Raw genomic sequence first — 25,427 nt, forward strand, 5'->3', positions numbered from 1 at the left:
CAACAATATGGCCTTGGACAAGGAGAAGGGATTTTGAGGCTTGTGAATAAAAATGACTCATTTGCATTGACGGCCTGGACAGCATTCAGGAGGCTGGCTTCAAACAGAAGAAAGCGCACTAAATACCTTGTTCTGGGTCAAACGGGCTCATTAATTTCCATGACCAGTTAGTTAAACCTTAACGTAAAAGTTGCTCATTTTTATGTTTTTTTTTTTTTCAACTCATGGGGCTTTCGAGCAATCGGTAAGATATTTTCATTCTGCTTGTGATCACTTTCATTTTCTGAAAAAAAAAAAAACTGTTAAGATTTGTTTTCAGGATCCAGAGGAGGTGTTATCATAAGTGTCCGATTTTAACTCTGATTTGACAAAAAAAGGAAGACAAATTCTTAGGCATTTTCCTTAAAATTCAAATAATTTTATTAATCACAGAAATTTCAAAAATCAAATGTGCTCTTTTAAATCTAGTGACATCAATAATGAATAATTTTGAGACATGGCTTTTTTTATTTTTAGTCCTGGAATAGCATAAATTATAAAATAAAAATTCTGAGCTTTATATAATAGTTTCCTCTAGAACAGATAAACAATCACTAAAGGCTGGTATTCTTTTTTTTTTTTTAATTTTTTTTTTTAATTTTATTTATTTATTTGACAGAGAGAGATCACAAGTAGGCAGAGAGGCAGGCAGAGAGAGAGAGGAGGAAGCAGGCTCCCTGCTGAGCAGAGAGCCCGATGCGGGACTCGATCCCAGGACCCTGAGATCATGACCTGAGTCGAAGGCAGCGGCTTAACCCACTGAACCACCCAGGCACCCTAAAGGCTGGTATTCTAAAGGAATTAGAACTTGATAATTATGTAAAACCTTTAATTTAAAAAAAAAAAAAAAACTGAAAGTCATTCTTTTCCTAGATCTTAAGATTTCCAGGTCCAGAATAAATGGACCCTCTCAAATCATCCATTAAGTAGCCCCTCTCTATTTCACTACTGATATTTCGGTTTTGGTTTTTTGTTTGGTTTTTATTGCAAATGATAATTAACTCTACTCCTTAAAAATTGTATCAATCAAAACTTCCCAGTTGTAGATTAAAATGAGCTGAGTAATTTGAAAACAAATTGTTAAGGACTGGGGTCATTCTGATAATAAAAGAACAGATTACATGAGGAAGATCTAACCCAAATAAGAATGTCATGACTGTGCACTTCTTTTGCCCTATTGACATCATCTGGAGAAAGTTCTTAAAATTCTGTAATGTACAAGTGGTATAACAGATTTCCTAATGATAATTTTCTAGGGCTTCTCTCAGAATCTGAGAAACTACTTCTTATATAATTGTACACAGTAGGTGGTATTATTCCTACAAAACAACACTAAGTGCTATTTAAACAAACAAAAAAGCTGAAGGAAACAAATACATTCCTAGTAATTGAAGAGAACTCAGAAGATTAACAAAACTAAGGAGGGGAGAGGATTACATAATATTGATATCATATTGCATTTAGAACAGATTTTAGCACAAAATTCACTATGTATATGGATTACAAACCCAAAATGAAAAAAGAAACAAGAAGGACTCATGTTAAAAAAGACAAAAACAAAAACAAAACACACAATGTCTATAGGCCTTTCTCAAAACTGCAATGTTCTCTTTGCCAGGTTTATAACATTTAAAGAAAGGGACTTTTCAGCTTTATTACTACCATATTATGACACACTCTGTTCTTCAGAAATGCTATAATCTTGAGGGGGAAAGAATCATCTATAGAACTTTTCACTGTAAGATTTTTGTTCACCAGTTAAACTATGAGCACATGCTATCCCCAGAGCTGGTAACTGTACAAACTATGCAACATTTTGCAATTCAAGAACAGTCTGCCTTTTGTGTATATCACTTACTAACCTCCATGAACTACATATGGTACCAGTCATATTTCAAGGCTCTTTCCTTGTATTTTAATGGTGAGAACCAGCTGTTATTTTAAGAACTTCATATTATTTGTAGAGAAAAGAGAAATACACAATTTTACAAACAATAACCCGAGAAGCCTTCACATGTAAATTTATTTGCCTATACCGTGAATAGTTCTAAAACTAGTTTCTATCTGAGGAAAGAAAAAGAAAAAGAAAAAACAAATAGCGACTTTGAACATATTTCACAGAAATTCTTTTAGAAAACTGAAAAACTGAATTTTGAAGTACATGTAACAACTATTAACTCACAGTGGAGAAAACCTCCAGTAGAGCTGTGGGAAAATTAAAAATAATCCCCACAGAGAAAAACAAAAAATGAGCTTACTAAAAAGGAAAGATATCAGAAGAAAATTTTCAATCTTCAAACCAAACACACTTGATTCTGAGCTCCAATGAGAAGTTTCAAACAGTACTTAAAGTTAAGAAGAAAATTAGTTTTGCTCTAAGATACACTGAGACCCAGTAAAATTTTTACACTCTTAAAAATATAACCTACAAGATCCAGACCAACTTTCAGCCACATGAAGTAGATTGCTGGTCTACTAAAACACATGGTGTACATTCTGCTTTAGTCCAAGCTTCAGTGACCTGCAGTGAATTGGAAACTTCCTAAAATAACATCTAATTAAAATTCTTTACAGTAGTTTGAGATTGTAATACAGCAAATAAAGTCCTACTCTTACCTTGTTTACGTGCCATCTGTCTCTCTCTTAAATGTCAAGTACTGAAAATGCTAAAATTATTCTAGTTATTTTAATCCCACATAAATGACAGTTTATGGTAAACGCATACAGGGAAAAATTTAACTTGCTCCGGGAATAATGTCACGTATATAGCAGAGAAAACAAAGAGCAGTTACATAATGGAAAGTTATCAGGGATGCAAGACATTTTTGCTGCTCTCTAAACATAATGGTTACCCTGGGTGATGATGAAAAGAAAACATTTTGCTTTCTGTGTCTCATCCTCAGGCTTTACTCCCGCACCTTAGAGTCATAGAAAAGAGGTACCAAGGGCATCATGTTGCATTACTTCCTGGAGTGCCATATCTCTTAGAACATAGTAAAAGGGTCAAGACGTCTCTGCCTAGACCACCTTCTCTTTATAAATGGTTCCTGAATTCAGAAGACCCATTCAAATCAATTTCAGGAGCTCCAGCTTCTCCTTCAAAGACATCCTCATCCCTGATCAAAATAATCTATTGTGCTTATATATGTCTAAAACCACCTCCCAGGAAATGAGATGTGGATTTAGGTGTGTTCTCAGTCTTGACATTCTAAATAAAATGAAATATAATTATGTAAGAAGAACTATCAAGATAAATTGAAAAGGACAATTCAAGGAAGTTCCCAAACTGGTCTGGGAAAATACCATGAATATATCACAAAGGCATTGTGAAACAGCAACAACAAAAAAAAGGGTATACATCCTAAGAATTGGGTTTTGTTACAAAAAGAGAAAAACTATTTGGCAAATATTTTTAGGGCAAGTTTCAGAACTAAAATATGGCCTAAGAAATGGATGGATCATAGCCAATCAAAATGGTACAGTTGAGATTACTGACATCCCACACTAGATAACTTACAAAAACACACAAAACCACCCCCACCTTGGTACAGTGAGTCAAAACAAACTGCTGACAAACCCTAACAGCTATGTGAGGGGGCGCAACAATAACACACAGTGAGAACACACATGCCTCTGTTTTCCTTTCAAGTCTGCTTCTGAGTCTGCACGGTTGATGTAAGCGAACAGCAATTCCTTTCTTTAAAAGCCCTCTCTACGAATTCAAAATGTCTCAGATGTCCCTTAGAGCTAGTACGCTTATGAAAAAAAAAGGAAAAAAAAAGGTAACATATATGGCAGGAATACCAGATTCAACCATCCAAACTCCCCTTTGAGAAAGGAAAGAAAAAGAGGGGCACCTGAGTGGCTCAGTCAGTTGAGCATCTTCTTCTTGGTTTTGGCTCAGGTCATGATCTCACAGGTCATGAGATCGAGCTCCCCATCAGGCTCCATGCTCAGCACAGAGTGTGCTTAAGATTCTCCCTCTCCCAGATGCCCGGGTGGTTTAGTTGGTTGAGCATCTATCATGATCCCAGGGTTCTGGGATCGAGTCCCGCACTGGGTGCCCTGCTCAGCGGGGAGCCCGCATCTCGCACTGCCTGCTGCTCTCTCTGCTTGTGCACTCTCTCTCACTCTCTCTCTGTCAAAAAGATAAATATGATCTTATAAAAAAAAAAAAAAGATTCTCCCTCTCCTTCTACCCCTCCCCCCTGCATGTTCTCTCTCTCTCCCAAATTAACAAATGAAATCTTTTTCAGAAAGTAAAATAAAAGGAGAGAAAAAGAGATGGCACTTAAAGAAATATAGAAACATTTTAGCTAAAATCTGAAAACTAATTTTCAAGTTTGAAAATCCTTGTATGTATCAGAGAATTCCATCCATGAGAACACAAGATGACTGGCATAGAAAGACTTCTTCAACTGGTGCCCGTGTAACTGAGACACTCTCTGAAGAGTCGTGAAATGATGTAACCACCGGCTGCTGCACAGCAAGCTATGAAGAGAATGAAGAAGGACTCTTGGCAAGATACATAACAAACGAAACTGGACCATTCATGTCGAAAGCATAGATTTTTTGGGAGGATTCCCCAGTTGCTGAAAAGTCCTGTGTTTTCAGAGTCATATATACAACACAGCACAGAAACAAAACAGTCTTTGAAGAAATGTGAAAATCAGAATAAGAGGAAGTGAAAACACTCATAAGAGCTCAGCTGGAGAATAAGTCAATAGGAAAGCCATGAAACATGTTTGCTGCCATGAGCAGTTTGTGGAAACAGGCAGAATAGTGAAGATGTGGGTTTTAAGGGCTTTATCTTAGAGGTAATAAGGGTAGCTACAAGGTCACTCCATTAAAGAAGTGCTTTCCAATCTTTGTAATGTCACCAACTTTATCCAGAAAATGTCACTGCATTAAAGACATTTTGTGTACACACAGATTAAAAAACTGTTTCAAAATACAAATAATTTACAATAAATAATAAGGGTGTGACTATGCTTATAGGCATTTTTTTCCTTCTAAAACTAATGACACTCATTGCTAATCTGAAATTGATATTCAGAGCTCATCTACAAATTCTAAAAGCTAAGCCTCTGGACACTTCACTGGACACTTTCCAGTATGATGTTTTCACTTTCTCCTGTTTCTGGGACTTTGTTGCCCATAGTCAAGAAATAAAGCAGGATTTTCAAATAACCTTACAGTAATTCTAAAGCAATACTATATTTTATGAGCACCAGAGCAACTGGGTGGCCCAGTCATTTGAATGTCCAACTCCTGATTTTGGCGGTCATGATCTCAGTGGGATGAAGCTCCGCATCAGGCCCCACACTAGGGGGTAGTCTGTTTGAGATTCTCTCTCTCCCTCTCCTTCTGCCCCTCCCCCCATTCACACCCTCTCACTCTCTAAAATAAATAAACCCTTTAAAAAATAATATATATATATATATATATTTTTTATGAGCATTTGCCAACAATGCAATACTGTTAAAGATTACATAGGAGAAGAAGTTAGTTTTGCCTTAAGGATTAGGTAATGAAATGTTCAAAATGATTTTTCACAAAAGATAGCAATATTTGGTAATAAATATTTAAGGGCTACATGAAAAGCCTTGATAAAATGTCCACAGGAGAAGAGACATTTTGGCAAAAGTCATCAGAAAAAGCTGATGAGGGTGGGTACCAAGTGGGGGCTTTAGCTATGTTAATAATAAGAAAGGATCTGCACAAACAGGGGATGAGGGAGAAAACGGCCAGATACAGAGTTGGCATGCCAAGGTAGATTCTCAGGGTAGTGAACTGGCCAATCTGAAAATAATGTAAAAAGATAATTTCAATCCTTCTTTCCAATAAATTCCTTCAAAGACTTTACCAAACTTCTCTCTCCTGGGACCCTTCAGAATGACATACGGCTTGGAGTGGAGCCCTGCAGCGGTGATAAAGGAAGTATAGTGATGGGCAAAGAGCCCTGTCAGACCCAGGATCCTCGTCCCCTGTGTCCTCCCAGGAGGCACTGGTAACCGCACACTGAAGGTGACATACTTTCATTCAGGGAGAGTCAGGGAACAAGCACGACATCAGAAGTAGCAAGGGCACTTTTAAAAAATGTGGACACTCAGATGCCAGCTGGTAAGGACAGAGGTACTGTCCGAAGTCAAGGACCTGCACTTTATCATTCTGGAAGATTAGGACACATCACCTGGTCCATGGACTCTAGGAAATTACTAGATAGATCACTGCCAAACACATTAGTGACATATCTTGTGTTTTTAAAAAAAGAAAAGTTTAAATTTTATGCACTTTTAAATTACACACCTCAGAATACTGACACAAGATAGGTGATGGGGAGTCTCTAAGAATGTTAGCCCTCAATTACCGAAGACCTGCAATTATTATTTTATTACCCTTACAAGACCACAATGGCCAGCAGTTCATAAAGCATTATGGGCAGAAATGCGGAAAAAAGAAAAAGTGAAGAAAATGTTTCCTTTAAAAAATGTCAAGTTTGTAAGATGTCATAGGTGATTTATATCAGTCGTGCAGAGGTCAATAAACATTCTCATTGAAGACCCACATAATAAATTTTTCAGCTCTGTGAGCCATATATTCTCTGTGGCAGCTACCCACTTCTGCCATTGTAGCCACAGAATGGATATGTCCACGTACTCCTGAAATCTTATTTACAGAAAGAAAAAAGGACTAGATTTGAGCCGCAGGCTATAGTTGACCAAATACTGATAAAGTGGAAAAAAGTAATGTGATAAATTACCAACTTTAAACTTCAGCTGCTTTATACAAATATAACTGAAGTATGTGCAGCATCTATAAAATGAGCTAACAATTTATTTTCAGAAAAAAATGAGGTAAATTTTCCAATTTCCCTAAAGGAAAAAAAAATACTTTGCTCATCTAGAAAAACTAAAAGCATAAAAAGTCACTGGCAGCACTTTTTTCTCTCTCAAGCAACATTCCTCATTTTCTCTCTCTCTCTCTCTCTCTCACACACACACACACACACACACACACACACAAGCATGTGAAATGAAGCTTTAAATACACAATCCTGAATTTAACTAACAAATATAAGCAGTCTTATTAAAGTAAAAGTCACATTTACTGACCATTTCACATACAGGATTAATACTGGTTTAATGAAGATGAGAGAACAGCTCATTTTCACAAATATAAAATGTGCTAATTGTTCAAATGAGTTCTCCTGAAACAAAGGTGCAAAGGTTTGCAATGCTGATACCCTTCGGATGCCAACAGCTGCAGATTCACTCATGCCAACTTGGTAATAAGACATCATTTAGAAATACATCACATGTGGGACGTCTGGGTGGCTCAATTGGTTAAGCAGCTGCCTTCGGCTCAGGTCATGATCCCAGCATCCTGGGATTGAGTCCCACATCAGGCTCCTTGCTCAGCAGGGAGCCTGCTTCTCCCTCTGCCTCTGCCTGCCATTCTGTCTGCCTGTGCTCGCTCTCTCCCCATCTCCCTCTCTGATAAATAAATAAAATCTTTAAAAAAAAAAAAAAAGAAAGAAAAGAAATACATCACATGTTAAAAAAACAAAAGAATACATCACATGTAAATATATACAATTTTCATCAAGTCATGTAACCTCCAAACAAGTTAGCTTCTCCAGATAGAAAAGGGAATTGGAATACTAACTACTCATCTCTGAGGTACAGTCATTGATGACAAAGATAAATAACATATTCCTTCTAAAACATAATTTCAATCTTCCTTACCACTAAAGCAAAGTATTTGCTTTCAATTATTTGTGTCTAAACCTAAGTTTATAGTAATCGAAGTTTAAAAGAGGTACTACTCAATGAAAAATGAAAAAATGGTTTTCTTTTATAGGATAATGAGTTTGAGAAGAAACTTAGAAATTTGTTCCTTGTTTTATTTTTAAATAGTATTTTCCTACAAAGCTATTAAGAATAGAAAAAGGTCATTCTAAAAAGTTTTCAATATTGTTTCCAGATGTCACAATTATTTCATATATGAGATTCTTAAAATATTTGATATTTCATAAAACATAAATTATTACATATGGCAGAACCCAATATTTTGATCTTACTAACAATCTGAAATAGTAGCATAATATTCTTAAGTGAGATTCAAATTTTATAACTTATGACACAATTATGGTTTCTAGGAAAGAAATGAACATATATTCTTGAGATAAAATTCTCCATGGGTCTCTCACATGTCTGCATGTATTTTGATCACAGATACTGACATCCTTTGGTTGGGACTATCCTTTCAGAAACATTTATATGGCAAACAGCCTTGGATGATAGCAACAGTGTCTCCTTCTGGAACAAAAACAAGACTTAATATCCAATGTCTCCTTCTAGTGCAACGGTTAGGCCAGTTTACCTCCTATTGTAAAAGACCCAGGTTCTTCAAGCTCAGGGTTCTTTCTTAATGCAACCCACCGGATGGACAATTGTCACCTGCCCCTTTATATGCCCCTGTAGGAGATGGGAGTCGGGGACCTGCACAAATGGTGATAGTCTGCCTAATGCTATAACTATGACTACTAAAAAGTCATTTTTCTCCAACCATTCTTGGGCCTTTGTCAGCATTTATGAGGTGAGGCTGATTACCTTCAAAATTAGTTCCTGACAACATAATTTTAAAGAAATAAGTCCCGAAGTCAAGTTACACTATAAAGTATGTATAAATTAATTATGTCCATGGATGCTGAGTTGTCTCTTTCAGCAGATACTGCAGACTGACTGAACACCCTTTCCCAATCCTTTTCTCCCTTGGCTTTCACTAATATGAAAGAATGCTGCTATTTAAAAATATCAAGAGACCAGCCACCTCTGTAGCAAGGGGAGACTCGGAGGCCTAAAAAGGCCTGAGAGAAATCTGCCAGAAGGAGCAAGTCAGGTGGAAAGCTTCCCAGCAGCTTTTCGATCTATGATAAAGGGAGGACAGATATATGTGGTGCTGCCCTGCCCTTCTTTCCTGTCTAGCCTTAACAAAGATGAAACCACAGCAGAAATTTTACAACCATGAAGTGACTAGAATGAGGACAAACCTAACTAAGGAAGGAGATTACAAAGTTAGAAAGACCTTGGGTCTGTGACAGCATTGTTGAGAAAAATATATCCCCACACTCATAAACTACTGTTGGTCAGGTTTTGTTACTTTTAGGCAAACACATTCTTAATTCATACAACTTACATATTTGGTTATGTTGAAAAAACATTTTCAAAATTTTACTGCCCAAAAATGTGTTTAATACTTTGGGCCAAGAACTGGCAAACTACAGCCCACAGCCAATTTAGTCTACCACATGCTTTTATAAATAAAGTTTTATTAGAACATAGCCATGCCGATTTATTTACATATGGTCTATGTCTGCTTTCCTACTATAAAGGCATAGCTGAGTAGTTGCTAGAGATCATGTGGCAAAATGTAAAATATTTACTATCTAGTTTTATAGTTTGCTGACCCCTGGCCTATTCAACATGCCACTTGTAGAAACAATTATTCTTGTTTAAGCTAAGATCCTTGAATTGATTCCCCAAAATCTTAATTTGAAATCCATACTTACAAAACTCTGTATCTTCATATTAAAGACACAAAGTGGATGTGAAGTGTAGCCCTCTCTATGCCAACATAGAGCACACCTCGCACCTCTTTTTTTTTTAATTTGCAATACAGAAAACTTTGTAAACAGATTTAATGATGATGTAAGTCATAATCAACTATTTTAATTAATACTCCAGAGTTTTTATCACAAAACAAAAGAGTAAAACAGGGATTCCTAATCAAGTGATAATCAGGGCTATTAATATTATAACCTTTAATTAAATATACAAATTTATAGCAATAATTTCTAAAGAGAGACAGATAACATTAAAATCAGTAAGAAAGTTTGTTGTAATAAGGTACTTATAAATTCATTTATGTCAATACTTATAAAAATACTGATGAAAGTGTAAGTCACACCATGTTTTTAATAGAGGCATAAAAATTAATCAAGAAATTAATTCACCATGCTTTTTATTATAAATCTGAAAAAAACTATTTGACCTACAGGTCTTTCAAAAAAATGTTTTAAGTAGTTTTATTTGGCATTATCTTCAATAGGGAAAAGTCTTCCATATTTCTCATGACATATACTCTAATGAGTTTCCATTTTCTTCTCCTGAGTATAAATTTAATACTACCATCTATTTGGTCACTGTTGATTTGTGTTCCTTAAAAACATATACTGAAATCTTGGGGCACCCGGGTGGCTCAGTCGGTTGAGTGCCTGACTCCTGATTTTGTCTCAGTTGCGATCATTATGAGATGAAGCCCAAGGTTGGGCTTGCACTGGGTGCGGAGTCAGCTTGAGATTCCCTCTCCCCACCCTCTGCCCCTACATGCCCTGCCCCTCCACCCCATCTCTCTCTCTAAAAAACAAATCTTAGCCTCGAGTCTATATTAAATGTGAACTTATTTGGAAACAGGATCTTTACGGATGTAATAAAGCCAGGATGTGATCATCAGGCTGCGCCCTGATCCAGTCTGACTGGCGTCCTGTAAGAAGAGGGAAATGGGGACGTGAGCAGAGGGATGAGAACACCCTGTGAGAACTGAGGCAGAAATTAAAGTTGTGCTGCTAGAAGGCAAGGAAAGCCTGGAGCGGATGAAACTGAAAGGGTCCTAGAAACTTCTGCCCTAGAGCTGAAAGGAGTAAAGCCATGCTGACACCTTCATTTTGGACTTCTAAGCTCCATTAGTGTGAGAGTATTGACTTCAATACCAGAAACTGTTGTTCTAGCCACTCAGCTTGTAATAATTTTTTATGGCAACCCTAGGAGACTAATATACTCACACATGTTTGATTACACAGGATCACACGATCACATGTTCACAGTTCAGTAATAAATCTATATATCTTTTCTTCAACGGTCCCACCAAACCAAGCAGCCTCGACTCTATTATCTGAATTGCTGAGTACTTCCTGTAATTTCCTCATAGGTGTATCCTGCTATAATCAGCACATCTATAAACAATTGGTGTATAAATGCAAATTCAAACAAGAACTCCTGTTCTAACAGTCAGCTTAATGAGACAAAAGATTAATACTAAAAATGGATTTAGAAAACTGAATATTTCTGAAGCACTTTATTTCAAAATAGTCAGACATGAGTACTATTTTATGACCTACCCAATTAGTGCTGGATGCTAATCTGTTTGGATTCCTAGAAACTCCACTTTGTTAAATTACTGGGGAAAAAAAAAAAAAAAAGGCGCTTCTTGGGCTAGATTTCCAAGCATTCCTCAGGCTATATGATTATTACTGCAGCTTGTCTGTTTTATAAACAGACTTCAATTTAGTTTTTTAAGAAACTGCCAAAGGAGCTGTCTTTAACTAAATAACAAATCTGCTGCTTGAAAGACATCATTCATCAACCTTCTTTGTTGGGAGTACTGTTATTATGCAACTAAAAACAGGCATTCTTTCTTGAGTGCTTCTGGATTTTAATTACCAAATTTGAATGTCACCAGATATTTACTGAAAGGAAATCATCAATTTTAATAAGCTGCCTTAAGACGGAAAAACATAAAAGGTATTCAACTGTAAAGCCAAGTTCACTTGAGTCCTGTGAGCTGGCTTGCTGTCTTATAATACAATACTTATTGCTCTCGGGAATTTGTAAACATTTAATAAACTCTAAACTGGAGGGAGAAAAAATTTTCCAATTATAAAATCAAAATATATGTATATATCATTTGATTTGGAAGGAACTTAAATAAATTGCAATAAAATTTTTAAAGGCTAATAAATCAGGAGTTATTTAGAGGCTGCTTGATATTAAAATAGGACAGGGAAAAATAAATAAAATAGAATGAATTAAATGTAAACATTTTATTTAAAATTAAAAAACAATGAATTTAGTTTTAAATTGTATTTAATAACCTCTTTAGATTTTAAAAATATACTCCAAAGAAGAAATTGCTGGCAAAACCCCTTTTGCTTTTCACTCACATGAAAACCAGTAAGAAAATTACTTTGTATCTACTTTGCAAAAGCAGCATAGATGGAGTAAGTCATAAAGTCCTTAACAGCCAAAGATTCTTCAAGCTCTCACCTGCCCACTCTAACAGACTCCCCTTGTTTAACTCTGAAAACATTTGTCTAACTTTCTTGTGGTCTCTCATTTCACAACTGTGTTAAGAAATAAGCCCCTTCATTTCCAAACTTTAGAAAAGTATATTCATATCTCTCAGATGCTTAAAAATATGAATGAAAGCATTCTTATCAAGACTAAATAAAATTTCTAGTCATTTATGATAAATCAATCTCAGGAAGATGTTTAAGTTTTCTAAAAAAAAAAAAAAATTCCATCTCCTACCTGGCAGACACAGCTAATCAAAGGGTTGACTACTATTTGTCTTCTGAATCCAAGTTACATATTGTTTTAAAATATCAAAAATAAATCTTTCAGTTCCTCTCCCCTTCCATCAAAAAGAAAAAAATTCTTAAAATGCAAATGTTGAAAAATTAAACGGCAACTAAATGTTTATACTGAAGTACTTGTGTTCAAAAAAATCAGTAACCTATTTTGATGTATCTAGAAGTCATATTTTTCTACTTGCACCTTGTCCCTTGTCCTCATGAAATGCAAAAGCACTATAATTTCCACCACTGATAACAACAACAACAACAAAAAAAACCCACACTCACACACACACACACACACAAAAAGGAGAAACAGAAAGACTAGGTTAATTTTTTTTAATGTCAGATTTTTCTTAAAAGAGTATAAACCATTCCCTCTCATGCATAAACAATAGATATTTCATAAAATATATGAAACATACTGTAGAAAATATTTATAATGGAAGATATAACTTCCCTAAGACTAATTCTCCTGAAAAGGATTATTATAATTATAAAAACAGCATTTTTACTAGGATCTACTACTGGATTTGAAAAATTATTTAATAGACTTATACAGCAACAGTAGCCTTTAGTTTGAAACAAACTGCATCTTTGTTGATGATGTTGAAACGTCTGAACCAAAAAATACTGTGGCCATCCAGAAAATAATTTAAAGACTGAAAAAACATAGATTGTGTTCAAGAAACCAACCAAGGCTACAAAGCACACTTGGAGCAGAAATGGCATCAGACCATACAAGTTACTTCTTTCCTTATCTCCTTCTCGCAACATACAGAGCTGCCTATGAGAAAACATAGAACTTAATGTGGCATTTTAAACAAGGCCATTAACCTGAGAATTCTAGTAATAATGAAAACTATTATGTGAAGCCCAAATTTTACATACAGGTAGATCTCTTTACGATTAAACTGAAAACCCAGAGGAATTTCATGACTACTTCCATGACCAATGCAATCAACTGAATTTGCATTTATACAAATTAAACATCTAAACTGATACATTATTATTTGGCCAAAGCCACTTTGGCATATGGGGTATGAAGAAAGCTAAATAGGCTTGCTTGCAGTTTTGTGTTTTTGTTGCTCCTGTTACTGTTGTTGCTGACAATTTTTGATTCAACTTTTAACTTAACCATGTATCTTTAAAATATCAGTTCCAAAAAGTTCTTAGTATACTTTCTCATAAGTTATAGCACAGGTATAAGTAGTGAGCATAGTGATTTGTAGTCCTGTAGAGGGAAAAGCACTTTATTAATATAGCAGGTAATACATTCTTCTTTGTTCAATCAAATGGTGAGTAGAGAGAAAGATTTTTGCCTGATACTCCTGAATGATTTTAAATAAAGACTAGCATCTTCCAGGACTAATTTTTCTAAGTTGAAATACTTTAAAAAAAAAATTCTTACTTGGAATGCATATTATTATACAAGCTGTGCACACTAGGATTTTCTACAATTCATGTGCATAAGGAATGGCCCAGAGGCTTTGAAATGACATCAATAACACAACAGCATCTATGTATTACTTTTCGGGCATGAATTTTTTTTTAAAGCCTTTATTTTCTTCACAGATAGGCCATCAAACCCAGAGCTATTTTTCCACCTCAGTTGACTTTTGGTTTTGTTTCAGTGGTTGTAAACCAGAGTGTGGGAGGGAAGATAGGTTGTCGCACTCTGGTTCACTGAAGCAGCTCTGAAAAATGGAAAATCTGAGTATCCTCAGGTCATCCCCTCTGGGTGTTCTAAAACAGTGTCCCAAACCTGGCCTTGCTGAGCAGGTGATTATCACATAACTTTTTATATGAAAGAGTAAATTTCACTATTGAAACGGTCAACTGATGAAACCGAATCTCTGAAGAAAGGCCCCCCGTCCTGCCAATTCTACATTTGTTAGCAATAACTACCTTCACACTCATTCCGACTCTTGCCACTAAAAATTTAAGCCAGATGATAGAAAGTTTCACCTCTCTTCCATGCTTGAAACTACAAATTCTCCCTTCTCTACGTGACCCCCAGACTCAACCCCATACATATGCACGAAAACTTTCTGTGTGCCAGAAATCGCTGAACTACTCTTCCCAAAAAGAGCAGCTCAGAATGGTTTAGGCATTCAGCTGGAGACCACTAACTCAGTGTGAGGTTCAATTGTTTGTAGGAGGGAGAAGAGAAGGAAAAAAAAAAAAAACCAACCTTGGGAGAAGTGATACTAAAGAAAAGGTTCACTGTGAAAGTCCAGCAAAGCATGCAGCACGCCTCTCACCAGAAATCATCATTCCACCCGTCCTCAAGGAAGTTTTCACAATGCCCATGATATCTATTTCACTAGCAAATAAATCCATCTATATTTCTACCTCCCACCTATACACAAAAAATACATTGCATGCCATTGCTATATTTTTTTCATTTATTCTTCTATTTATGATATTTGTCACATTTCTGCAAAATCGCTTTAAAAATTCAGGCTATAGGGACACCTGGGTGGCTCAGTAGATTGAGCTGCTCTGGCCCCCCATGGAAAAACTTTATAATATTCCCAGCAATCAGTGCATCATCCATGTTCTATAAAGCCCATTCTACCAAACAGAATACTTTGTTGCCCACCATAAGAATATTCTAAGAAGTTTCTTTTATTTTCTATAGAGCAAAAGGTCCCAGAGTTCCATGTATAATGGCACACTTTAGCCTCAGCTTGCATTTAAAATCCTAAAAGTGAATGTGTAAAACATATTACCACCAAAAGAAACATAAATCAAAATCTATGTCCTTGTTATGGCATAGCAAGAATGGTCCATTATTATGAATTCTGATTAAACATGTATCAAATGCAAGTTCCACATAAAAAGAGCTGGTCACAGAACACTATCAGAAAATGAACATGGATGACGGTAAAATTCATTTAGGAATATGCTATACCAGCACAGAAACTAATAAAATTTGTCTTACAGTTGAATTTAGGAGAGTGACAAAATTTACTTGGACACGTAAAACACAGAATTTATAGAGTCAACTCAACATGATCGATCAGCATTATGCAATCTATCATCATCTGTGGGAATCTACCACAAGCAACCAACATTTATAGAGATTCCCTCATATATGCTCCCACATAAAAAGCCAAAAATATCAAAATATATAAATGGTAATCACATCGACTGGGTTAGAAAATGTTTTAGGTTTCTAAAGAAGTCATTAAAGTGGGCCACAAGCTTATCACATCATATATGACTACATCCAATGAAAATACTGAGAAACTAAATGCCTTCTCACTAATCTGATGTCCTAATAAGTGAAATTAAATGGATGTTTTTGCTGGTTCATAAAGAATTTCAGGGCTACTAAATTTAAATAAGAAGTATAAATACAGTCATAAAACAACCTGATTTTATTAAATCACTGGTAGAACTACAAAGTAAAAATATAGTTTCAAACATAAACAGCTGGCCTCCCCATAACCTGGGTCATTCTTGAAAGAACTGTAAGAAGAAATAATCACTATGATATTTCTCTACTTTGCTTCTGATACCATGTGGTGATTCACATTCCTCTTGGCAGTCCTGGAGAATCTAAGAGCTTTAAAACTAAAAGGCAACTGAAAGATTCACCACCTGCAAGATGTGTACACTGTGATCCAAGTATATTAAATGAGGAGCCTATAGTTATAATTGGGTAGACATTTATGATTATAGAGTTCATCACTAATTTAGAGAACAAATTATAAATAAGCAAACATTTATGCCATTTTACATCTTGGCAAAGGACTTTTTAATGTTTGATTTTTATGGTTTTACTCACTCTGGGTATTTGTTTGGCTGTTATTTACAGACAAGTTCAGAGTCTATACACCTAGATAACTGAATTTGCTATTATACAACCCTATGTTTTATCAGACTACATGAGGCTAGCTTTTCTGACCTGAAAGAAAGATTAGCAGTTTCTTGGGAGGTTATCCTATGTGTAAAGAAACTAAAATCCGGAAAGATTAAGTGTCTTAAACTAAAATCCAACTAACCTATATTAAGATATTACGAATTTTAATTAATATTTGTTTTCAAATGTAGAAATCTAAATATACTATCACTATCAGTGAATATTCTAGATAAACTTAAAATATCCCAGAAATGGAAAACTACTTTTCTTCATTTGATTTAAGATAGGTCATGAGATGTAACATTGAAATAGCCAGACAACAAACTTTAAAGGGGAGTCTCTAAGTCTGGAATCCTGGCTGGAAAGTGAAGATACAGTTGATATCCCTCCAGTCTTTGCCATCCCTGTTCAGTTTCTCACTTAACAGTCAAACCATGAGAATCACATGTCATCTCCCACCCACACCTATGACATGCACATATCCAGTCAAGACTGCATCTTAAAGACAGTCCCACCAATACCAAACACTGGTGCATGGAGAGCAACAGGAATTCTCATTCATTGCTGGTGAGAATGCAAAAACAGTATAGCCAGTTTGGAAAACTGTAAGGAGGTTCTTTACAAAGCTAAAACACGGGCTTACCATAAGACCATAAGACAGTCATGCTCCTAGGTAGTTACTCAAATGAACTGAGAGCTAATGTGCACATAAAAACCTGCATATGAATATTTATAGCAGCTTTATATATAACTGTCAAAAATTGGGATGCAACCATGATATCGTTCAACAGACGAATGGATCAACAAACCACGGTACCTCTATGCAATGGAGTATTATTCAGTGATAAAAAGAAATGAGGTATCAAGCTACCAAAAGACAAGGGGGAACCTTAGACACATACTGTCAAGGGAAAGAAGCCAGTCTGAAAAATTTACATATTATATGATTTCAACTGTATGACACTCTAAAAAAGGAAAAACTATAAAGAGAGTAAAAAGATAAGTGGTTGCCAGGGATTCAGAAGTTGTGGGATGGAGGTGGGGGAGCAGAGGGGCAACGAATAGGCAAGAGCACAGGGTAGTTCTAAGGCAGTGAAATTATTCTATATGATACTGTAATGGTAGATACATGACGTCATATATTTTGTTAAAACCCACAGAAAGAGTGAATGCTAATGTAAAGTCTGAGCTTTAGTTAATAATACCATATTAATATTGGTTTATCAATGTATCATACCATGCAAGATACTATTAAGAGGGCGGTAGATGAGAACTTTGTACTTTGGAGTAAGTTTTCTGTAAACCTAAAACCATTCTAAAAATGAAAGTTTAAGAAAAACCAGGGTCTCATGAAGTAGCTATTATCACAAAAAAAATTAAGTAAAACTACAAGGTTTAAGTAACATGAAAAGCAAATATACAAATGCGGTATTTCTTCTGAAACAAAGATACGGTGACATTTATGCTGTGAAGCCAAAAGCCATGGAAATTATGAGCTTACCATTAAAAACAATAAAAGCTGAAACATTCTTACCTGTCCTGTGACTGTTCTTCATACATCCGCTCCTTGCCTTCTTTAAAGAGTCTTATTGCCCGCTTTGACTTTTTCATTAGACTATCAATATAGATTTTAAAATATTCATTCTCGCTGAGTTGGGCAAGTTTCTGGTTGTCATCATATTTACTCAATATAAGTCGCAAATGCTGATATGTATCAGGTAAAATGTCAAGTATATATGGTGGGCTATTTTTCAACTGAAGCTTGGGATTTTGGCACAGTCTGACCTAAAAAAAGAGACAAAAATAATAACATTTTCATAGGAACCACAATAATTTCTTTCACAGAAAAGTTAAGAAATATATCAAACTACTATTTCTTCATTTTCCACAATATAAATTTTCATTTACAACTACTATCTCCAATCTACAAACAACTGGTAAATATCTGCATTCCTCTGGATACAATTAAATCCAATTTTCTTCTCCTCCTATTCATTTTTTTCTATGACACACCTTTACTTTCCCCCACTAAAGTTTTCATTCTCTCTTCTACAATATCCTGTTGTTCGTGGCTTCATAGCGTGCTAAGTGTCGTACACTAATAGTATCTTTTTTTTTAAGTAAAAATTAGGAAATGGGCCTCTTCTGCTGGCAACCTATGTCTCACGTTTAGATATTATCCAACTACACTGAACTCCCAGCTAACCTCTCATAGATTTTAATTAACGTTTTCGTATTTTGTTCCTGAACCCTGAGGAGAATAAAACAAAGAGGTGCAATTTTAATAACTGAGTTATTAAGTAGTAAATGGGTGTCAGGTCCAAACAAGTCTCTTCCACCTCCCCACATTATATCTCGTGCCTATAAACATGTGGTACCTAACGGTTAAGTCATTCCATCGGGTGCCACCCAACCACTGGGGCATGCATAGCTGCCAGCATAACTAAGAGTAACTTCCGCAAAAAGTCAGCTAACCCATCTTGTTCCTACCTCTCCAACCAGGGTTTAGGGAACCACGCAATCACACAATTTTTAAATGGAACCATTAGACACTGCACAGGAGCGTCCAGAGTGGAAGGGCGCACGCTCATGCATAAAGGCAGCTTTCCCGAGAAGCCCGTGAAGCACAGGCTTGATGGTCCTCTAAGAGCTCGTTCTCTTCTGATGCCTTCATCGTGTATCCTTTGTAACACTTTCAAGAGCAAGATACTCTAAACACAATTGGCTAAGGTTTCTGACTTTTTCCAGTAGGACTTCCCTTTCATCACACTTAACCTCCTGCTGTGGGTGTTTTTCAAATCTGGCTGAAGGGAATCTGAGTTGGAAATGATACACTTGAGTGTGGCTTTGGTAGAAGGTATATGAGATGCCCAGTCACTTCTGGAGCTAGCTAAAATGCTGCCAGCAAGCACAGTAAGAGAATGGATTCAGGAAGACTTCAAGGCCCATGGAGCAGCACACAGCATAGGAGCAGGAAGATCCAAGTCAGATTTGGTCATTTCCATGTGTCCAGAGGTACCCAGGACTGGAAACATACAGGGCAATGGAAGAAAAGTATAAAGTGTACAGAGTCAAGATCATTTTTCTGATGTTTGTGGATTTATCGTTTAAAGATTTATAACTTGTGTCTTATTTATCAGTCTAAAAAATTCACCTTCATACCCAATTTTGTATTTGTAATTTTGTATTATTTTTCTTTAAAAGGACCCCTCCAAATTTCAAGTTCAACAAAACATGGATTCACCCCTGAGTGCTCACAGAAGGGCTGGGCCAAATAGAAAACAGTTGAACAGTAATAATTTCAAGAACCACAAACCTAAGAAATCCAGGAAACAACAAATGAAAAAAGTATTCACACTTACTAAGACACTTGCTTTAAGAAATAACCATATGAGTTTTTGGGTGTGGGGGAAAAAAAAGAACTATCAAGCAACAGCCCTTAAGACAACCATTTCACACGTTAACAGAGGGCATTGTATCTTCCACCATGCTATTTTATTGTATACAATGTAGAAGTATCGAGCATATAGTACAGATGTGACAAATGGATGGCTTAGTTGATTTTCCAGAATACTTCAGTACATACACACACACACACACACACACACACACACACACATACACACTTAAATCATATTATTATATTACTGCTTTATTTTCATGATTGAATATACTAGTGTTCAAATCAATAATCCAAAGGCACGAGCAAAGATTAAATATAAGAGTATTTAATAGGAAGATGCCATATAATTAATTAAATAACACCAAATCACAAGAAAAGTATAGTTAAAGGGGTTAATAAAACTTTTTACCTTCTTTCTCCTTTTGGGACTTTGATATAATCAGAGAAGCTCATTCTGCCCTAAAGACTGATGAAGTCTCAAATATGTCAATGATTTGACAAATCCAAACAAGATATAGTTTTTCAATTCTTAAAACTGTAAGATAGCATCACAAGTATATACAAATTTCAAAAATATCACCAGCCACAACCTACAGCAGGCACAGTTTAATCTCAGCAACATAAAACTTGGGACAACATGTCAAAGATTGATAAATGATTAACTTGGAGTTAGGAGACTAGGCAATTTCAAATTAATTTCGTCTACTGGTGAACATTTAACTGATAAAAAAAATTCTCTCAGGTATTTTCTTTAGACATTCCAAGTAAATGTTCTTTAACAGATTATTTGAAGTGTTACAGATTTTTAATTTACTATTCTCTATGTGAGCTTTTTCTCATTTGCTTTATTTAAATTGTAATTCTATCTGGGCATTTATTGCTTTATTTGGTACAATTGTTTGCATAACTACCATATACCAGGTACTGAGCTTACTGCCAGGAAATTATAGATGACTAGAACATACTTCCTGCCTCAAGGAGTCTGGCAGAAGAGGCCTAGTTCTCTCTAATTAACTTAGGAGCAATGTAATTCTTGCTCTAAGGGATCTTTGGAAAGATCCTGTCCAATTCATTCATTTTCAGATAAAGAAACGAAGAACTACAAAGATTAAGGGACTATTAAAAAATCATTAATCTAACACAAGAGCCTGCATCTTCTGAATCTCAGGCTGATCTTCTTTCTAACTATATCGCAACTTAATTAGAATTAGGCATATAATTAATGATCCCTGCCTAACCTCATTTACATTTTTATTTTTACACCATTTGCAAATTTCCATGAACTTCAGGACCCATTTGTTAATTCTAAAATGTTTATGTGTCAGGCATTGTTTCAGGCCCTAGGGAATTCATAATGAAATAAATCACAGACCTGTCCTCAAGGAGTCTTCCAGTGAAAAAGACAGATGGCTTAAAAAAGAATTACAGGACACGTTAAGGGCTTTAATGGAGGAGAGTACAAAGTGCTGGAGGAGAAAAGCAGCAGCTCACTCATAACTTGCCATGAGTATCAAAAAAGGCATACCTACATTTGCAAAAGGAATATTCCAGGCAAAAGGGTAGGCAAAGGCTTGTGAGGTACCAGAAAGTAGAGCAGAAAGGAAGGAGTCAATGCAGTCATTCTAAGAGGTGAAGGCACAGGGAGCCTGCAGGTGAGTAGCACAGGCAGATTTCAAATGGGCTAGATTCCATTCATCAGGGCTCCTATAGGCCACACAGTTTTCTAAATCTGCCTTCAGGAGAGTGTAACATACAAGCTGAACTATGATATGCTGCTGAGTGTAGAGTTTATCAGTTGGATTAGTATTAAACTCTGTGATTTATGACAGCTCCTGCCAAAAACGAGTAACTCTACACCAGGACTGACTTCTAAGCAGGTCAAATTCAAGTCAATAAATATTTATTGAGTCCCTGCTATGTGCAAGGAACTGCGAAAGCCAGAGAAAGAAAAATTGCTTTTCTAAAAACAGTATGTTAAGGAGAAAAATCAAGCTCACCACAAGGTTCGAGTTCAGATTCAAATGACTTAGATGTCATCTAGAAATATCTAAGTTGCTCCCTAGAATGCAAGCGGTTCCTAACACAGAAGAGCTTTAAAAAGAACAAATCTCCAGTCATTTTATACAATAACAAACTTTTTAGGGCATCGACTAGTGCATAAAAGGATTGGTTCATTAGCAGGGTTACTCTTCACTCTTGAACTAAAAGGCAAAACACTTAGTACTGAATTAGGCTACAAATTCCATTACAGTCATTGAGTCAAAGGATTTTAGAGCTAAAGAGAACCTTGGAAATCACAATGACCAATACCCTCTCCTTTTGACAGAACAATACTAAAACACAGACATGGAACATGGCTGAGTTTACTGCTCAAAACCCTTCTGTCTAGAGTTGAAAGTCAGGCACTCTCTCCTTAACACTATGCAATTGCCTGTTGTATTTGTTTAAATTTATTTAGAGATCTTTAAAGGGGCCTCTCTATACATGTCTTTACCATTTCACACACATAAAAATATGTGTCTAATCTATACATATACTATAAATACTATATATTCACATACATTAAATATATATTTGACTATATCAAAGCAAAGGCACAAATATAAACACAGGATTTGTGAGTGCTGTAACAATTTTCAAAGCCATTAATTATTCTTGGAACACTCCTGTATTTAAAGATTTTCCCCGCTGTGCCTTAATTAAAACTTCTAGTCAAAAGTTAACAAAGAGGTATTAGGTCAGCTAACATATTTCTTAGGTTCACCCCAGCCCCTGAAATGTATGAAAGAAATTCTACTGAAGCAAATGGAAACTTCAACAGTAAGGAATTGTGCCTAGACTGTAACAGACTTTCATTATAAAGCACACCTCACTTCATGGACGATGCAGTTATATTAAATCAAGCAATGTACCCACGAAGTGAAATACCCCATTTTTAACAACAGTATGAAAAGCTTGAAAGAATCCCTTGTCTGTTCTCTTCATGTAAATGTTTTAAGAGGTTCCTTATTGAAATTACACAAAGGATATTATTATGATAAAAAAGTATCCGTGAGTTCTTTGAATTCTTCTCATCTTAATTTAGCAAATCATCTTAAGTACATAAAAGAATGTACATGTATACAGTATAAAATGTAAAGAGTATAAAAATAATATAAAATTCTTTCTACATAAAATATTAATTGGGCAAAACAAGGTTAGCATATAAAATTGGTTATGAATCTGATATATTAATTAAGGTAGGATTTGGGCCAACTACCAAATTATTTATGGTTTTCAATGAAGCTTTCTTTAAAATCTGTCTTTAAATATAAGCATCATTAAATAACTGACTAGCTATAATTAAAATATCAATTTTCAGTTGTGTGTTCATATCAATTGTGTGTTCATTTGTTCACTATTTTCCTTCCAAATGAAAACTGCAATTAAAAAATGCTAAACAATAACAAAAGTGGAGACTTATCTCTTACTTGTCTGTTTCCTTCACCTAGTGTAGAATTTTGCATATGGTAGATGCAAAATAAATACTTGATGGCGGAAAGAAGGTGTAGAAGGAGGAAAGGAACAAAGAACTTCTCAGAAGAGAATACTACAAATAGGAAAACCATACCTATAGTGAATAAACCTAAGTGAGTACAAAGTTTCAAGAAGAATTTGATCATATCAAATATTAGAAGGTAAAGAGCCTTTTGATTTCCTTCTCATGGGAAGAGGAAGAATCATATTATTTCATGGAATGGAGTACTTGAATCTTCATACTATGAACACAGATGCTAGAGTCAATCAAACCTAAGATTTGGTGCTACCATTTATTAGTTTTCCAACAGTGGGCCAGTTTCTTCTTCCAGAAAACTCAGGATGTTATGATTCTCAGAAGAGGAAATGTAAAGTGACCTGCACGGTACGTAGCACACAGCTGGTACTCAGTCCTTCTTAGTACATCTTTTCCTTCTGTATTTTATATTATACCACATCATGGTAAACTGCAGATTTTGCCAACATATGAGAATCAGACCAAGGGCTCTGTTGCGGATGGCTAAGAGTTCTTTCAGCTCCTGAAGTTCTTCATACTACCTGCAGCTCTGTAAAAGTCTGGAGTGTTTTGCGCAGGAAAGCAGCAAACGGTAATAAGCCCAGGCTGGTACTCCTGATACGGAATTAATAATCAGCAGTACTCAGCTGATGCAGTATCTGAACAGGCAGAACATTTAGTTTAATAACTATTTTTGTTCATTGCTATTGGAAGATAGCATAAGTGAGCTTAACAATTATTTAAATATTTGTATGTTAAAGTGCTAAAAATTTGGTCAGTTATATTCAAAATGCTTCCTTCATTACTCGGAAAATATCAGCAATTAAAAAATGCTAAACAATAACAAAAGCAATGACAACAAAAAACCAACTTCCCCATATGCCCAAGCAGAGTAGATAAAAATAGTATCCTGACATCATTTAAGTCACAGCATGTTTCTAAAATGAGCTAAATACACAGGATAAGAACTTACTTCCATCTCCATGTTTTACTTATTTGCCCACTTAACTGCTAGAAGACTGATTAAAATGTATATTGTTTATTCTACAATATACAATTTTAAGACGTGGTTTGAACATTATAAATGTTATTCCTTAAATCACTTCCTTACAACCCAAAATAAAATTTACAAATTCTCTCAAAACTGTAGATTTTCTTACTTCCCTCTTATATAAGTAGCAATTAGTTATCTACCAAGGTTTACTCTTCAACTTGTACTTAGCCTTTTACTCCCACATTGTAATCTAGGATGACACTTTATTAATTACTTCTTCTACCTTTACATTTTAAATCACTCCCTATCTACATACCTCTCTCCTCAATCTATACACCTCTCCACACACACACAAAGTTATGCTCCGCTCAAACCCTCAAGCTATCTCTCAGAACTTTCTTCCTTTTCACCAGTTGTCACTTACAGAACAACTGTTAAGTTACCCACACATTCTTTTTAATCTAGCCCCATCACGTAAATGAAACTATTCTGAAAGGTCAACGATTGGCCTCTCTTCATGAAATTCAGTGACTTCTTAAATTTTCATCCTGCTTGCTTTTCTCCACTTGGACTTGAATTTGGTTTTCTGAGAATTGGAAACTATCTCCTTAATTGAAGCTGTCTCTACCCAAGAAATCAATCTGCCCTAATTCTTTTCCTACCTCTCGCATCGCTGTTTTTTGCAGGATTCTCTCTCCTTCTCTGCAATCTAATTATAACTACAACCCCATACACAGACAAAATGCCAATCTCTGACTTTTTCTCTAACTCCCATCTTCTACTCTACATTGCAAATCTCTTACTGGTCTACAGCTTGAAATACTACCTCTGTGGGCATATCTAACAAACATATGTCCTCAGTTTCAACTTCTCTCTTTAACTGCACATTCAACTTTCTGATTTCAAAATGGATTTCGCTCTGGCATGTCAAACTCAACATGGCCCAAAACAAACTTATGCACCAGCTCCCAAGCTTCCTCTTTTTCTTACTATGTTCCTTATCTCATTTAAAGCATCACCGCCTTCAGGCTAAAAACCTCGAGTCACTTTCACTTCACCATCTCTTTCATCCTCTATCTCTAAAGGGTCACCCGCACCTGTAAATTTTACCTCCAAAATGCCCCCCACAGGGCGCCTTCATGCCTTGGTTGTTAAGTGTCTGCCTTCCTCTCT

At 35.7% G+C, this 25,427-nt stretch overlaps 1 protein-coding gene across 10 annotated transcripts in view; it reads right to left on the reverse strand.

Annotated features, from left to right (window-relative positions):
• The window catches only part of CBLB (Cbl proto-oncogene B), a 221,860-nt gene that overhangs the window by 189,232 nt on the left and 7,201 nt on the right, over positions 1-25,427 (reverse strand). For all 10 annotated transcript variants that reach the window (XR_006609071.1, XM_004769108.3, XM_045088294.1 and 7 more), the window contains exon 3: positions 17,860-18,110. Coding sequence is in view for 9 of the 10 variants with exons in the window: in XM_004769108.3 (XP_004769165.1) it covers positions 17,860-18,110 (251 nt within the window). In the remaining variant the exon portion in view is untranslated. The remainder of the gene's footprint in view (positions 1-17,859; positions 18,111-25,427) is intronic.

Source organism: Mustela putorius, unplaced genomic scaffold, assembly GCF_011764305.1.
Source record: "Mustela putorius furo isolate JIRA1106 unplaced genomic scaffold, ASM1176430v1.1 tig00003834_pilon_pilon_pilon, whole genome shotgun sequence".
NCBI lineage: Eukaryota > Metazoa > Chordata > Mammalia > Carnivora > Mustelidae > Mustela > Mustela putorius.